At 27.1% G+C, this 14,678-nt stretch overlaps 3 protein-coding genes across 6 annotated transcripts; 1 reads left to right on the top strand and 2 right to left on the bottom strand.

Annotated features, from left to right (window-relative positions):
• The first annotated feature begins 200 nt into the window (after nucleotides 1-200).
• On the top strand, nucleotides 201-3,343 carry LOC143426102 (solute carrier family 25 member 16). 2 transcript variants are annotated; one of them, XM_076899275.1, is made up of 8 exons: nucleotides 201-205; nucleotides 367-460; nucleotides 781-873; nucleotides 965-1,098; nucleotides 1,458-1,643; nucleotides 2,443-2,599; nucleotides 2,895-3,036; nucleotides 3,131-3,343. In XM_076899275.1, exons 2-8 carry the CDS (start codon nucleotides 397-399, stop codon nucleotides 3,303-3,305), a joined length of 951 nt encoding a protein of 316 aa, XP_076755390.1. In that variant the 5' UTR covers nucleotides 201-205; nucleotides 367-396; the 3' UTR covers nucleotides 3,306-3,343. The 2 variants fall into 2 exon arrangements, with proteins under 2 accessions (XP_076755390.1, XP_076755389.1); XM_076899274.1 differs by lacking the exon at nucleotides 201-205 and having other exon boundaries at nucleotides 304-460.
• A 1,060-nt stretch (nucleotides 3,344-4,403) lies between these two features.
• Mts (protein phosphatase 2 catalytic subunit mts) lies at nucleotides 4,404-10,144 on the bottom strand. Of its 3 annotated transcripts, none has more exons than XM_076899277.1 (7): nucleotides 9,872-10,144; nucleotides 8,014-8,223; nucleotides 7,603-7,866; nucleotides 7,342-7,514; nucleotides 7,094-7,201; nucleotides 6,874-6,975; nucleotides 4,404-4,628 (listed from the first exon to the last, which is right to left on the bottom strand). In XM_076899277.1, the coding sequence occupies exons 1-6, from the start codon at nucleotides 9,971-9,973 to the stop codon at nucleotides 6,903-6,905; spliced, it is 930 nt and encodes a 309-aa protein (XP_076755392.1). In that variant the 5' UTR covers nucleotides 9,974-10,144; the 3' UTR covers nucleotides 4,404-4,628; nucleotides 6,874-6,902. The 3 variants fall into 3 exon arrangements, with proteins under 3 accessions (XP_076755392.1, XP_076755393.1, XP_076755391.1); XM_076899278.1 differs by lacking the exon at nucleotides 4,404-4,628 and adding an exon at nucleotides 5,711-5,952; XM_076899276.1 differs by lacking the exon at nucleotides 4,404-4,628 and having other exon boundaries at nucleotides 6,575-6,975.
• Nucleotides 10,145-12,137: 1,993 nt separating this feature from the next.
• On the bottom strand, nucleotides 12,138-14,379 carry LOC143426104 (uncharacterized). The gene is made up of 5 exons (XM_076899279.1): nucleotides 14,088-14,379; nucleotides 13,899-13,999; nucleotides 13,599-13,795; nucleotides 13,016-13,487; nucleotides 12,138-12,501 (listed from the first exon to the last, which is right to left on the bottom strand). The coding sequence occupies exons 1-5, from the start codon at nucleotides 14,098-14,100 to the stop codon at nucleotides 12,328-12,330; spliced, it is 957 nt and encodes a 318-aa protein (XP_076755394.1). The 5' UTR covers nucleotides 14,101-14,379; the 3' UTR covers nucleotides 12,138-12,327.
• Between the last annotated feature and the right edge of the window lie 299 nt (nucleotides 14,380-14,678).

Raw genomic sequence — 14,678 nt, 5'->3', positions numbered from 1 at the left:
ACGATGATAGAATCCATGGAAATAATATCGGTACTGACAAGAGAACGTAGACGAAATTGATCTATATAATAAATATGTAAGTTTTTTTCTTATTAAAATTTGTCCACTTCTCTCATCATCTTCTGCTAATGTTAATATATATATATATATATATATATATACATATTTGTTACAGTACGTATAATACGCTTTAATTCATCTACGAGTAAGTAGCATGTAAGATAAAGAAGTAAATCATTGTCAATGACCTCATTATCGACAATTATGTGTACGATGGAATAGTATCAATACGATAGCCTTCCGTGACGGATATTTTGATCTGTTTTTTTTTTTTAAATCCAATATTCCCAACTCATGTGTACATAGGTACACTTTGTACACACACTTGATATAAAAATGGCATTTCGTTTGGAATCAGAAAAGGATTATGAATTTTTGATAAAAAGTTTAATTGCCGGCGGTAAGTTTATTATCAATACGTTACTTTATTTTACATTTCAACGTTATGTGTTCTCATTCAGTTATTTCACGACTAAAATTAAACATTACACGAATATAATTTATTTAGAGCTCTTATAAAATATTGTACAATCTTCATACATAATTGGAATCAAGTAATATATTAATAATTTATTATTAGTGTTTACAAATGATTTTACAACATTTTGTTTCATTTATAGTAATATTTGTGTCATTGATGAATTATGACAGTTTATTAAAAAAAAAATGTATGCTGTCTAATAAAAATGATAGATTTTACTGTCGGTTAATAATTTGTAGGTTTGGCTGGAATGTGTTCGAAAACAACAGTAGCTCCATTAGATAGGATAAAAATATTGTTGCAAGCACACAACAAACATTATAAACATTTGGGTAAGAAAACAAAAGCAAAAGTGTGGAGAGCAAATTTCGTTTAATTTATAAAAAGGAATTCTTTTTTTAAAATTTTAAATTACCATTTTAGGTGTTTTCTCTGGACTGAAAGAAGTTATTCAACGTGAACGATTTCTTGCTCTGTACAAAGGAAATTTTGCACAAATGATAAGAATTTTTCCATATGCTGCAACACAATTTACTACATTCGAACTATATAAAAAGGTAATTAGATTAATTCGTTACTAGGTGCATTAAGACAGTTAACAAAATAATGAAAATTTGTTCTGGGTAAAGTGGTTCCACAGACTGAAGTAACCATTATTAATATAAAGACATGCTCATAATTTAAAGGTGAGCCTTAATAATATAGATTTACTTTTTGATTTATTGTCTAAATCCATATATATGTATATGGATATTGTATGTATACATGAACATTTTATAAAAATATAAAATAATTTAATTATTGAGATAAAAAATGGTACATATAGTCAGGGGAGAAAAATGGAACATTTTTGTTAGAAAACTTTATTAAACGGATGATATTACAAGTACGTTAAACTGTTCCTAATTTTTACCAGCATTTAGGAGGCTTATTTGGAAAGCATAACCATATAGATAAATTTCTGGCTGGATCTGCAGCTGGTGTTACAGCAGTTATATTAACATATCCACTTGACATCATTAGAGCCAGACTTGCTTTCCAAGTTACTGGAGAACATATTTACGTTGGGATCATACATGCAGGAATCACGATTTTTAAAACTGTAAGTTATATTATATGTTACTGAAGAATTGCAATATTTGGATATATTAGTATTATTATGAAACATAAAATATGATATCAGCTGAAGATAGAACGCAGAAGTAAAACTTACTAAAGTAAGTGTACTTACTTTTGAACTTTGAATCGTTTCTGTACGGAAAATAAAACAATATTAGATAAAGTGTGATATAGATTAATCCAAATACATGTTGTTAACCAGTTTGCTGCTTCTGTCTTCTGAGAAAAATATCCACCACAGCCTAAGATTTATTTCGGGATTATATTACACCAGTTGAAAAGATTACTTATATATATTTAAAACATTTAAAAAATTTTTTTAAACCGGCACACATACGTGATGCTGGGCTATAGACAAAAGCTACACATTATAGTCCATGTGTCACATATATGTATATCACATTAAATTAGGAGGAAATAAGTAGGATTACTAAACAAAACCTAAAAAATACAACTTTCATAGTGAAATGCATTTATATATTATATTTATTATTTTGTATGGTAAATTTTAGAACATTTGTCAATACATAGCCCAATTGGTTGTCCATTATTGGCTTTGTGAACTTCAAATAACCTAATATTATCGCAGACCAAGCACATTCTTTATATATTTTACCATTTTTCTTTATATATTTTAACATGTCTTCATAAATTGAACAGAAATGTTTGTCACATATATGTGATGGCTGGTAGCGAACTGGTTAATGCATTTTTAACTGTTAATTATCAAGAAGGAAACTTAAAGTATTTTTTTTCAACACTAATATTATTGAATCTTTCAGGAAGGTGGTATTCGAGCATTGTACAGAGGGTTTTGGCCAACTATTTTTGGCATGATTCCATATGCAGGATTTTCATTTTATTCATTTGAAAAGCTTAAATATTTATGCATGAAATATGCACCGAATTATTTTTGTCAAAAATGTGATAGAAATACTGGTATGATTAACTTTAAATTTTAATAATAATATTATTAATAAATATTACATAAAAATCTATGTATTCATATCAATACAAAATGTATGTAAATATGATCAGTATTGAGTTTAAAGAAATTTATTTGGCATTAAAAATTTTTCTTAAAATATTCCTAGAGTATATTTTGACTAATTTATAATTATACAAATGCTCGAATTCTTTTATAATCAAAATAAACATTATTGAGTGCATAATTTTGATTTATGTTTTTGTATAACTAATGCTTGATGAAAATAAAATGTCAATATAATTACAGGTGGTTTAGTTTTAACTATACCAGCAAGATTGCTATGTGGAGGTATTGCAGGTGCCATTGCTCAAAGTTTTTCTTATCCATTAGACGTTACTAGAAGGCGTATGCAATTAGGTATGATGAATCATGCTACACACAAATACAGGTAAACATTAATCAAATTCTGACTTAAATAAAAAAAGATTATTTACTCTTGTCAATAGTTTAATAGACAACATTTAATTATAAATTTTGTTTAGCTTTAGCATGTGGCAGACTATAAAAATGATATACAAAGAAAATGGTATCATGAAAGGTCTGTATCGTGGAATGAGTATCAATTATTTACGAGCTGTTCCTATGGTATCAGTTAGTTTTACAACATACGAGGTCATGAAACAAATATTACAATTGGATACAGGAATGAAATTGTAATCTATTTAATGAGAACACAAATGTTTTTTATATTTCAATTTTTCATAGCAATATTCCAATATATAATTAATAGAATATAATCAACATTAACAGTTTGTTTCATACTTGAGATAGAAATATTGTTTTAACTTTAACTTTGCGACATAAAAGTGACTTTTTGAGTTTAGTGTATAATTACTGACAGAAAGTTACGTAAATGTGATTAAAGAGATTAAGTGTTTCATAAATATAAAAAGACTCTTTTTGTGCATAGATAAAATTGTTGTATACAGTTTGATCTCTAAATATTAATGTTTTAAGCAATAATTTTAAATATACAAGTGAAAGATTGCATTTATTTATGTTGTTTAGTGCTAAGTTACATGTGTAAAATTGATAAAATTTCCAATATCTCTTTTTATATGAAATACATGAAAATGTTACCTTATTTAAACATCAAAAATGGAAACCTAAAAATTGTGATATAATAGTATATTAAAATTTGACAAGAAACCTTATTTATCGTAAATTTACTAATTTGTACATAGTAAATAATATTCAACATGAATATTCTAAAAGAATGTACATAGTGATAATTACAATAAAGTCATTGTAATTTCAGGTTTTTAAATAAATTATTATTTTTTTCAATTAACGCGTTTTCAATCTACATATTTCAGTTATTTTTGTGTTAACGAGAAACAGAAATTTATTAGAATAGCTGCGAAAGATATAATTCAAATCAACTAATGGTATATAACGAAATGTATACGTGTTAGAATTTTTCGTTACGGCAAGTGCAATTGTCTCAATTATAGAAGACTTGAATATTTCTGATTTGTAAAATGTTGTAAAAAATAATTTTGCATATTGATGTTTTAATTTGAAATCTTTATTTTTTTAATTAACTATTTTTTAATAAATGTTTTGTACATGTTTTTAAAATATCGCTAAAATTATGTAATTTATAAATACGACTTTAATCGTAGAAATTCACCTATTTCCTTATGAAACTTATTTTTAAAATTTTTATATATGTTAGAATATACATACACATGTGAATAATTATTTATTAGCTTTAAAACTGGTTGTTAGTCCTGCTCATCACATGTTTTGTAGTACAATAGTTCAATGTATAAGAATGATACACGATTCTAAATACGATAACATTTCTTTATTTTTCTACCTTTTGTTTATAATGAGACGACATAATATCAGTTCATGGCATACTGTTTTACTTTGCTTCAGCAATATTTTCCTAAATATAGATCTCGTAAGCCAGTTTGATATTTGTAACTTAATACTTCCCAAGATATACGTAAATTTTAAAATCAGGAGAATATGCTGAAATTTAAAAACCAACTGCACATACATAATTTGCGATTGGTTGAAGCATCTTTTTATCGATTGATATAAAATGTTGCAAAAGATATAGCAAAAGATATTCAATTTGATATATACAATGTAGTATGTATGTGATATATAATAATTATATACACTTATAAACTGATTTGTGTAGTTTTGAATTTATGTACATAACAAATAAGATTGAAGCATTGAAAGCTTTAATTTGTGTTTTATGCATGTGCATTGGTGATTGATTAATCAGCTTTGCAACAAAAACCTATTCTTCTTATATTCTACTAATTTAATGTATGATCATTTTGTAAAAACCTGCAAAATAATGATATTCAGTGTCAAAACTGTAGTGAGATATAGAAGAAATGTAGATGTGTGGTTCTTATAATTAGAGGAAAGTGTTTGTTTTGTAATGTCACATTACTCTTTAGTAAAAATTGGCAAATAAAAAGATAATCAACTTGCAAAAGTATTGTATCGAATCTCTAAGAGTTAGTTAAGCTTATTTTTGACAATGAAACTGATTATATGTGGAAAAGAAAAAAAATAAAAAGAAATATATATATAAGAAGACAATAAATAGAGCAAATACAAAATTAACTATACACAAATTGTAAGATGTATTACTGATTTTTCTAAAAGATGTACTTGTGTAATTAAATTCGCTTTCGTTATAATATTATCATTTTCATTTTTTCTCCAGATAAGAAAATTTCTTATTTTTTTTTTTTTTTTTTACTAACTCAGAAAAAGGTGTAATATATAATGTATAAAACAAAGTTGAAAAATGCTTAACCCTGCGTTATGCAGAATAGGTTTGCTGTATCCAGAATATTATGATTTCTGTGCTATTTTCTTTTACAGCCTTAGTAAATTACTAGTGTGCACGTCTATACACCCTTCTTTTTTTTCCCATTTTATTGCTACTACTGTATCGTTTCATTATGCGTATGTTCAAGTTACATGCTTACTTCTATGAAATTATGTATTCTGCGAATACATCCAATGCTCATGTATACAATGTCTGTGTATTAACGAGTACGAATGATTTGACACAACACATTAAATTCATTTAACTTGCATTACACATGTTTATTTACCAGAAGCATCATTTCTATTAATTAGTAAAAAAGTCGCCAGTAGGTTCACAAGCAATTAACTTTCAATTTAATGATCGTGAATGCATGAATTCATTCAGTATATAAATTGTGTTTCACTTAGGAAGTTTTGACAGGATTGATGCAAAAGTTTTTTTTGTTTGATTCTTAAATTATACAGATATTTAAAAATTGTACTTGTACAAAGGAATCTGAAAAATAAAAAAGAAACAGTATGTAATTAAAATAAAATATATGATAAGGAATAGGCATTGCAGATGAGCTCGCATTAAATTGTGTTTTTATGATTATAAAAATAATTATTTATGTAAATTATGTTTGTTCATCTACTTAATGAAAACAACATTAATAATAAGCGAAAAATTGACTGCTATTATGATTCTGATGAATTATTATGTGTAATGCTGTGTTACAATTATTAACGAAATTCATTACAGAATTTATTGAATTATTTATATGGCACAATTTGTATATGCCGAATTTACTGTTGCATCAACCCTCTTTGTATTTCCTTCAAGTGGAACATTTCATGCTCCATTCGCTCTAATAATTATATGTGACACTCTCTTAAATATAAACTATGATCATTTTGGTACACTTTTTGAAACCTCAAACAATATTATTTCTATTCAATACACGCAACAAATATAGTTGTTCGTCTAAACAGTTTCCAATAAATTATTTGTTTAAGGTTTCAAAACAGTACCATGCACTTTTTTTGTTCACACTACTTATACTCAATCCATGTATTATGTTCATTTCTTTTCTTTTGTTTGTTTCTCAATAATAAAAATACAAGCAATACAATGAAAGTTGTAGAACTCAATGCAATATGTGAATTTTAATTGGTACGTGTGTACATTATTGTTTTTTTTTTCTCTATTTGTATACAATTAATGTTGTGTCTATATGTATGGTGTGGGACACACGAAAAATACGCGGTTGTGTGTTCCGTTTCTTAACAAGACACCACAGAGTGAGTCATGATATAATACTTGTGACTATAATGTAACGTGTAAGGATAGTTGGAACCCCACACTTTTATTGATGTTCTATCATAAATTATGTTCAGTGGCATTGCTATAAAGCCTGAATCATTTCTGTACCCCTACCTTAATAGTTATCTCTGGGGTTTGACTCTTTATAAGAAATAGTCTGGTGTCCGCCTAGTAACGTGGGGCTCACCGCGTCTTGGAGCTGGGTCGAATTGAAGGCTAGAACAGTTAAAAAACAAAGTTATATGAAAACAGATTGTGTTAAAAACAATAGTGATTATGAAGAATATCTTTTACAAATATATATTATTATTATCCAAAGATGTTGGATGCTTACAATGAATATTTTAAAGCGTCATCTAATTCCATGATTGCAGCTTGGTTTCCACAGCGATAGCAATAATTAGGTGCTGAGAATATAGTTACAACATTACGATCATGACACCTGTAACAATGAATACACGTGTAGAATAAAAAGTTATGTATTGGACAATAATTATTTATCACGTCTATTTATGTATGCTATGCAACATACAAATACAGTTTAAGCTAAACCATAAGTGAACAATATTTTAATAGATATACCAATTGTAACCCTCCATAACTAACTGATGTGCTCGTGACACTAATGTCAAGCCATTAGAATGATTGAAAGTTTCTGAAATATCCTGTCCAAAAGTATACCCTGCCCCACGAGGTGAAATACCCCATCCTCCTCTGTCATCTGGATCTGACCACAAAAGATCGCACATAGGACCCTGAAACAATAGGACGGGAAAAATAAACTTTATACATTTATAATAGATCTCTTGTAATTATGGAAAAATATAAAAAACCAACACTGACCTCGTGTGGCACTTCTTGAAGACGGTCTAGAGCACGTATATGATCTAAGGTATCGATCGAAGGTGATAAACCACCATGTAAACAAAATATTTGACCATCCACCAATGCAGTTAACGGTAAATAATCAAACAGATCCGTGAAGAACTTCCACACATTAGCATTGCCATATTTACGTAAACACTCATCATAAAATCCATATACTTGTGTGATTTGTCTTGATTCATGATTACCTCTTAAAATAGTTATTCTTTCTCGATATCTGACCTATTAAAGCAGTATTTCATGAACTAATATGAAAATATAAGAGAAATATACACATATCTACTAAATATATTATGCTCGCAATAAATTTAATCAGGTAATTATATTTTTATATTCCATTCCTACATGATATACACATATAAGTCTTACCTTCAGCGCAACAAGCAAGGTAACAGTTTCAACAGAATAATAGCCACGATCTACATAGTCGCCCATAAAAAGATAATTTGTATCTGGAGACTTGCCTCCTATTCTGAACAGTTCCATTAAATCATGAAACTGCCCATGTACATCTCCACATACTGTTACAGGACATTTTACTTCTTGTACATTAGATTCTTTAGCTAAGATTTCTTTTGCCTGAAAAGATATATCAACTTTCAAGTTATTTATAGTTGCAAAATATAATTTATTAGAATAAACATTTTTTTTAACAATTTAAAATAAATAATATAAACTTATTTATTATACATGTTTAAAACATTAAAATGCTCTTGCGTGTAGTAAATAATCATATTTGTAATATATATTAAGTTAAGACAAATCTACCTAGTGATGAACCTAGTGATAAAAAAATAATTATCCTTCCAGATATACTAATTATCGTTATAACAAATATAAAAATGAAAGATAATTAATTAGAAAGGCAATTTAAGTTATCATAAGTAGTAAAAGATTTTTAATAATAAATTAAATCCTTTATTCCAAAGCTGATATAATATGAAATTCAAGAAATTTCAAATTTAGTTTCTAAAAAATCATACATATTAATTTCATAGATTTCACCATTATAAATGCATTTGAAATACCTTATTGCTAAAAAAAAATACATATTTTGATATTATAACAGGAACAATAATTTTAACAGCATATCAGGTACTCAATATATATCAGGTATTCATGCAACAAATAATAGTACATATTAACAAAAAATAAATATTTTAAATTTTAAGTCGATAATTATTAATGTTTAGAGTGCACTATACCATTTAAAATAATACCATCAACCTGAATATAATTTGTATGAGAGATAACATCCATATTCCCATAAAAAGTAGTCAATACCATGGATTAGAAAGCAGCTTAATAAAATTTATATCGTAGATGTGACATCCTTACTCTTTGTGTTTTAAATCATTTTTAAAACATTATTTATTTATTACAATATTTTAAGCAACATAATACTTTATAAACACTTTGTAAACACACATGCAAAACATTTTTCATATTTTAAATGTATAGTCTTGTAGAACACAAAAATCTAAATTCATCAAATTTTCAGATAATGTAATAATGCGATAACTAATATTTAATAAGATAACAAATATACTTTTTTCTATATATTACGCTTTATAATATATCAAATTTTAATTTGTGTACGCAATTGTGAGTGCAAACATTAAAAAATTTCAAATACAGTCGTTAAATTATGATATATATACTAATATTTCGAAAAAGAAGCAATAGAACCAAATATTACAGGTGTTTCAAACATTACATGTATTACGTGTACATAACATTACAGGTGTTTCAGACATTGATGCGTGAAAATCATAGTGTACTTAGCAATGCCGGAAGAAATCTTATTCAGAAAGTAAAAATAGAATCGTCGATTGATTCGACAAGCATTTTAGAACTCTAACTACGAACAAGTTGCAGTGGAAATTCAAACAGCAACGAACATGGTAGTTTTTACGTCTTATCGTGGTCAAAGGAGGCATTCGTTAAAACTGAAATCACGAATTAACGAAATCACGAAAACTCAAAATATCGATAGTTTTTTTCCTTTGCATATACACAAGATATTCAAATATATCGCAATGAAGTTTGTAATGACACGTCAAACTAATGCTAGGTGGTCTCGGTAAAGTGCGAATAAACGGACATAAAAATATCACGATAGAACTAATTGTGAAGAAAAAAAAAAAATAAAAAAATAAAAAATATTCTCGATTAAGAAGATATTCAGAAATATTAGAATGGTAACGACTTTTTACGTATACATTACCTTTTCGCACAGAGACTTTACTTGGCTTTCTGTTAGTTGTTGGCAGTCATTTAATTGTTCTATCCACTGGTCAAGTTCCTTCAACGACGCTTTTTCCTCCATCGTACGAACCTACGTGAAGTCTACGAATAACCCGCACTCTTAACACATGTAATAAAAGTAAAGCGAGTCCGTCTCGTAAACTAAATCATTCGGTTTTACTGGAAAAGCTTCTTAACACAAATATCTCGATTCAGCACACACTCACAAAATGGCCGATCGCGAGTACTGACGGTGACGTCACACTCAATTCATGCGTGCTTCACTAGCTATAACCTGGATTATCATGTTATCCAATCACGTTTGGCGTTTATCTTGTTTCAACCAATCGCATGTCAATTTTAGTCTTATCGTATATGTATGATTGTACACTGTATAACTATCACTGCATCATTTTAACGACACTTAGCTTCTCCTCAAGAAACATCGAACTCTTACAGTGACGTACACATATAAGATAAAATTCACTAAAAATAAAAATGATATTTAAAGGTTATATGAACCATTCTAAATTTTATTCTATATATTTAACAACATATTATGCATCGAACTGTTTTACGTGGATTGCATTTGTTTTGTTACTATGCCGACATAAAAATCGGCCAATGCAGTCAACGTGATAATTTAAATTTAAATCTAACAAATTTATTGTTTTAAATATAGCTGTAAATTGTAATTTTTCCAAATATATCAACCATATCGAAATAAAAATTAATCACCAAATATAAAGTTCAACATGCAACGAAACGATCATTTTTAGAACATACCAGTACCATAGAATAGGTGTATCGTGAGAGAGGCAATTATTGCAAAAACTACCACGTTTGGAAAAAGAAATAATACAATTTGTGTACTTAAGTCAAATCAACGGACTAAGGGTGAGATGCTTAAATTTTATGATAGTAAAACTAAAAGTATAATCCTTCAAATTTGACAGTTATTATCGATAATTGGAATAGCTTATTTTCATAAAATAACTTTTATCGTTTCAGTTACTACAGTTTTAAATTTAAATTTTGCCTTCATTACAGTTATAGAAATTTCATTTAAAAAACTTATTGACTTTTACGTTATCTGAGAGTTTACGATGTGTACAATTTTCCGAAGCAAAGTTTTACCAATTTATGTTTTATTCGCAAAAATTTGACTTTTCACACTTTAAAAGTGAACTAATAAAAGTTTGCTGTTCTGTGCATTAAAAAAAAATTTAATAGACAATTAAGGCAAGGCTAGTCGACTTTTCTGTTTTCATTTCGTATGGTCACTCTTATTTTCTTTCCAATTCTCATAATCTTCATCTTCCATATCAAGAGTTTATCGTTCAATGCAGACACCTTACTATTGGTTTTACTATTTTAATTACCGTATTTTATAAATAAATGATAAACACCCTAGTCTAAATTACTAATTTAATATGATTATAGCTATAAACCTTTTAAATGTAAAACCATTTCACGACTATTAAAAGTTTTCCTTTTTTTATGAAAATTGTTTATCCATAATAATTTTGCAATTAATAATATAATTATTTATTTTACCATTCACATTAGAATTGCATAACGTGGTTAAAACTTTCAGTACTTAACTAAATTTTAAGTGCAAGATATACATACAATCTTGATATATTTCATATATACATATTAATAAGCATAAAATTACAGTATAAGATATAATATTATTTAATAAGAGAGTATACAACATAGAAGATCAATTGAATGAATATATTCTTCTTAAGATTAATATATTTATGTATTAATCTTTTATTTGTCTGTAATAAGTGCTACATAGATAGGAATTTAAATCTTTAATTAAAAATGGTTTATTTTCAATGTCTTTGCACAATTATTGTTAAATGATTGTTTGTATTGTTTATATTGATATTTTCATATAAATAATATTTATATAAAGCGCTAATTAAATTAAAATCACCTTATGTATATAAGGTTTTCCGGTATAATATGTTCAAAAATATTAAAGATTATAAAAAATAAGTTAATGTATAAATTCAGTTAAAAAATGTATGTGTAATTATGTAACGGCAGAAAGCAAAGACATAATCTTGATTTTAAAATTAAAAAATCTAAGTAAAAAATATTGAAACAATTGAGCATTTATAATTATTTTGTTGGTAACTTGTAATGTTTTTAATTGCTGAAATTAATGTTAATCACTTAAATTGATAAGTTATTGATATACTGTAAAGTGCAAGTAAAAAAAAAAAAAGAAATGCATTCATTGTTACAGAAATGTAATTATTTCATACCTTTTGTATTCTTGTTAAGATTGAAAATACATTTTTAACCTTTTTGCTGAAAATAATCTTTTTAAAATAATACTTAGAATACATAAGCAACAACATCGATACGTATAGTTAAAAAAATTATCGTACAGTAATCTATTCTGTAGAATTCCATTGTCTATCTGCAAAGTGTTGCATCTAACTGGACAAGCCATGGCAAAATTAACTTAATTTTTCTTCTGTAACTCGGATCTTTGGCAACAGGATTATGCTCTAAATAGACAGTCTGTAATTTCTTATTAACTGCTAAGTTTTCTACAGTAGTCCATTCTTCGATTTCATTGTTGTTTATCTGGAAAATACACTAATTGATAAGACATATTTAAATAAATATACAGGATGTGTTTGAAATATATGATCAAAGTTTGGTATCACATTCTGCTTTCTTAAAGCTCAGAAAAAAGTTGTACATAAAGTTACACGCACACACGCATGCACCCCCCGCCCCCCCTCCCTCCCCCCACACACATATATATATAAAGTTATACATAGTTTATGAACTGTTAAAAGATCCAGTAGATAATGAGTTAATTTGAATTTTATTACTTTAAGCGTCAATACTTATTCTGGATACTTTGATACGATTAATAAAATTATTATAAACCAAAGTCTAAAGATATAACAAGCATAAATGATAATACCACTTTAAATTGTACATATCATGAACATCCTTGTACAATATATAGTATTATAATTAAAAAAAGGTTGTTATTTTAAGGAAGTAGTAGTTTTCAGATCCATTTTTAAGAAGACCAAATTAGGGTATCAGTTTGTAGGGCACGTATAACTCTTGGTAATGTTCTTACCCAAATTTCTTCCAAATTTTCTAGATGATCAATGTTTTCAATCTTTTTGATTTTATTATTTGCTAAATCCAATGTTGTTAATTTTGGACAATTTGATAATCCTTCAATACAGGTTAATCCATTTTCAGATAAGTATAACTGGTCTAGATTTCTTAAATCCTCCAAATTCTCTATTTTTGTAATGCGATTGCTTTGAAGACTCAGTAGTTGAAGATTTTGTAAACATCCTACGTTTTCAATCTTCGTTATTTTATTTTTACCAAGGAATAAATTTGTTACATTCTCAAGACCTTCAAGATTGATTATTTCTCTTATCTTATTATCGCCTAATTCAAGTGTCACAAGATTCTTTAAGTGTGATATATTTTCAATATATTGAATCTTATTCGATGATAAGTATAACTTTTGTAAATTCAGCAGGTTCTCCAACCCCTCTATCTTTTTAATACGATTGAAAGATAAGTCTAATAGTCTGAAAATACATGTATAAAATTCTACTATTCTTTTGATTAAATAGATATAAAATATTAGATTGGTTATCGTTATGTTTAAAAGAATTTCCTATATTACTTATATTACATACTCCAAATTTACAAGAGCATCTAAATTTTCTATAGTAACAATTTGATTATCCCTTAGTTCCAACTCGACCAATGTTGTAAGGGTGTCAAGATTTTCAATTTTTTTTATTAGATTCCATGTAAAACATAATTTACGTATTTTTGTCAGTGGTTCTAAGTTTTCTAATTTTGTTAATCTTGAATGATTAAAATCCAGTTCCTAAAAATGAATAGAACAATCATATGTATGATAAATTACTTGTAAATTTATATAAATTAATTCTTATAGTAAAATTAGCATGAATAAGGTAATAAAAACGAACTTCACTATCTGGGTCGATGATGAGAATTTTTTCTGGTTCCTCGTTTTCGTCATTTTCATTTTTTGCTTCGATTTCAGCCGAACATTCGCTTTTATTATCCGCTAAAGTATAAACACATATATTTTTAAACATAACCATGGATTTCGATATTATCAGCGTTGATTACGTTACAATAAACAACAATTATACCATTGTTTGCCATTATTGCAAGATGCAATTAATAAAATTTAAATAATTTAACTGTTAGACTTGGTCCAGCACTGCATAGAAATATTTAAATTAATTATATCAGTTCAAAATATTATAGCATTAAATGGGAAACGAGCCACAGTGGTATCACTTTTCGAACACTTTCAAATTGTATAAACTTTATGCAGTGGTGAGTTCTATATTATCCCGCATTTCTATATATATAATGAACCGTACAGCTGTACTAAAGTTTATTGCGGTTTGTTTTCTTATTTCTTAAACAGATTAAAAGGTTAGTAATAAAAGATTGTATTGTTTAACGAAATATTACTTTCTCTTACTTTTTTTTACTTTTTCGAAGGAAATAGGTACTATTTTAGTTGTGCAGTAATAAATGTATTGTAAACTATTTCCAATGAGCGATAAGGATTTGCGTAAAATCTCTTTAATGGAAACAGGAATAAAGTATACATTTCGGTATCGATTTAGAGATGTTAAGGTTAATTCTAATGTTAATAATTCTATTTTATATACCAATTATGCGTCAGACATTATAATTGCATATTATGTCAAAAAGTGTAATGGATTGCA

The sequence above is a fragment of the Xylocopa sonorina genome, chromosome 8, assembly GCF_050948175.1.
Source record: "Xylocopa sonorina isolate GNS202 chromosome 8, iyXylSono1_principal, whole genome shotgun sequence".
NCBI classification, from domain to species: Eukaryota; Metazoa; Arthropoda; class Insecta; order Hymenoptera; family Apidae; genus Xylocopa; species Xylocopa sonorina.
Note: the sequence above shows the minus strand (reverse complement) of the source record. Positions and strands in the feature narration are given on the sequence as shown.

What these genes read in the sequence shown, in the direction of transcription:
- LOC143426104 (XM_076899279.1), bottom strand. An exon ending in TCATCGACCCAGATAGTGAA is followed by an intron (nt 13,796 to 13,898) that starts GTTCGTTTTTAT and finishes ATTCATTTTTAG; the next exon opens with GAACTGGATTTTAATCATTC. An exon ending in AAAATTTGGAAGAAATTTGG is followed by an intron (nt 12,502 to 13,015) that starts GTAAGAACATTA and finishes TGTATTTTCCAG; the next exon opens with ATAAACAACAATGAAATCGA.
- LOC143426102 (XM_076899275.1), top strand. Translation starts at nt 397, where the DNA reads ATGGCATTTCGTTTGGAATCAGAAAAGGATTATGAATTTTTGATAAAA. An exon ending in AAAAAGTTTAATTGCCGGCG is followed by an intron (nt 461 to 780) that starts GTAAGTTTATTA and finishes AATAATTTGTAG; the next exon opens with GTTTGGCTGGAATGTGTTCG. An exon ending in CAAACATTATAAACATTTGG is followed by an intron (nt 874 to 964) that starts GTAAGAAAACAA and finishes TTACCATTTTAG; the next exon opens with GTGTTTTCTCTGGACTGAAA.
- Mts (XM_076899277.1), bottom strand. Translation starts at nt 9,973, where the DNA reads ATGGAGGAAAAAGCGTCGTTGAAGGAACTTGACCAGTGGATAGAACAA. An exon ending in TAAAGTCTCTGTGCGAAAAG is followed by an intron (nt 8,224 to 9,871) that starts GTAATGTATACG and finishes ATATCTTTTCAG; the next exon opens with GCAAAAGAAATCTTAGCTAA. An exon ending in GACGCTTTAAAATATTCATT is followed by an intron (nt 6,976 to 7,093) that starts GTAAGCATCCAA and finishes TAACTGTTCTAG; the next exon opens with CCTTCAATTCGACCCAGCTC.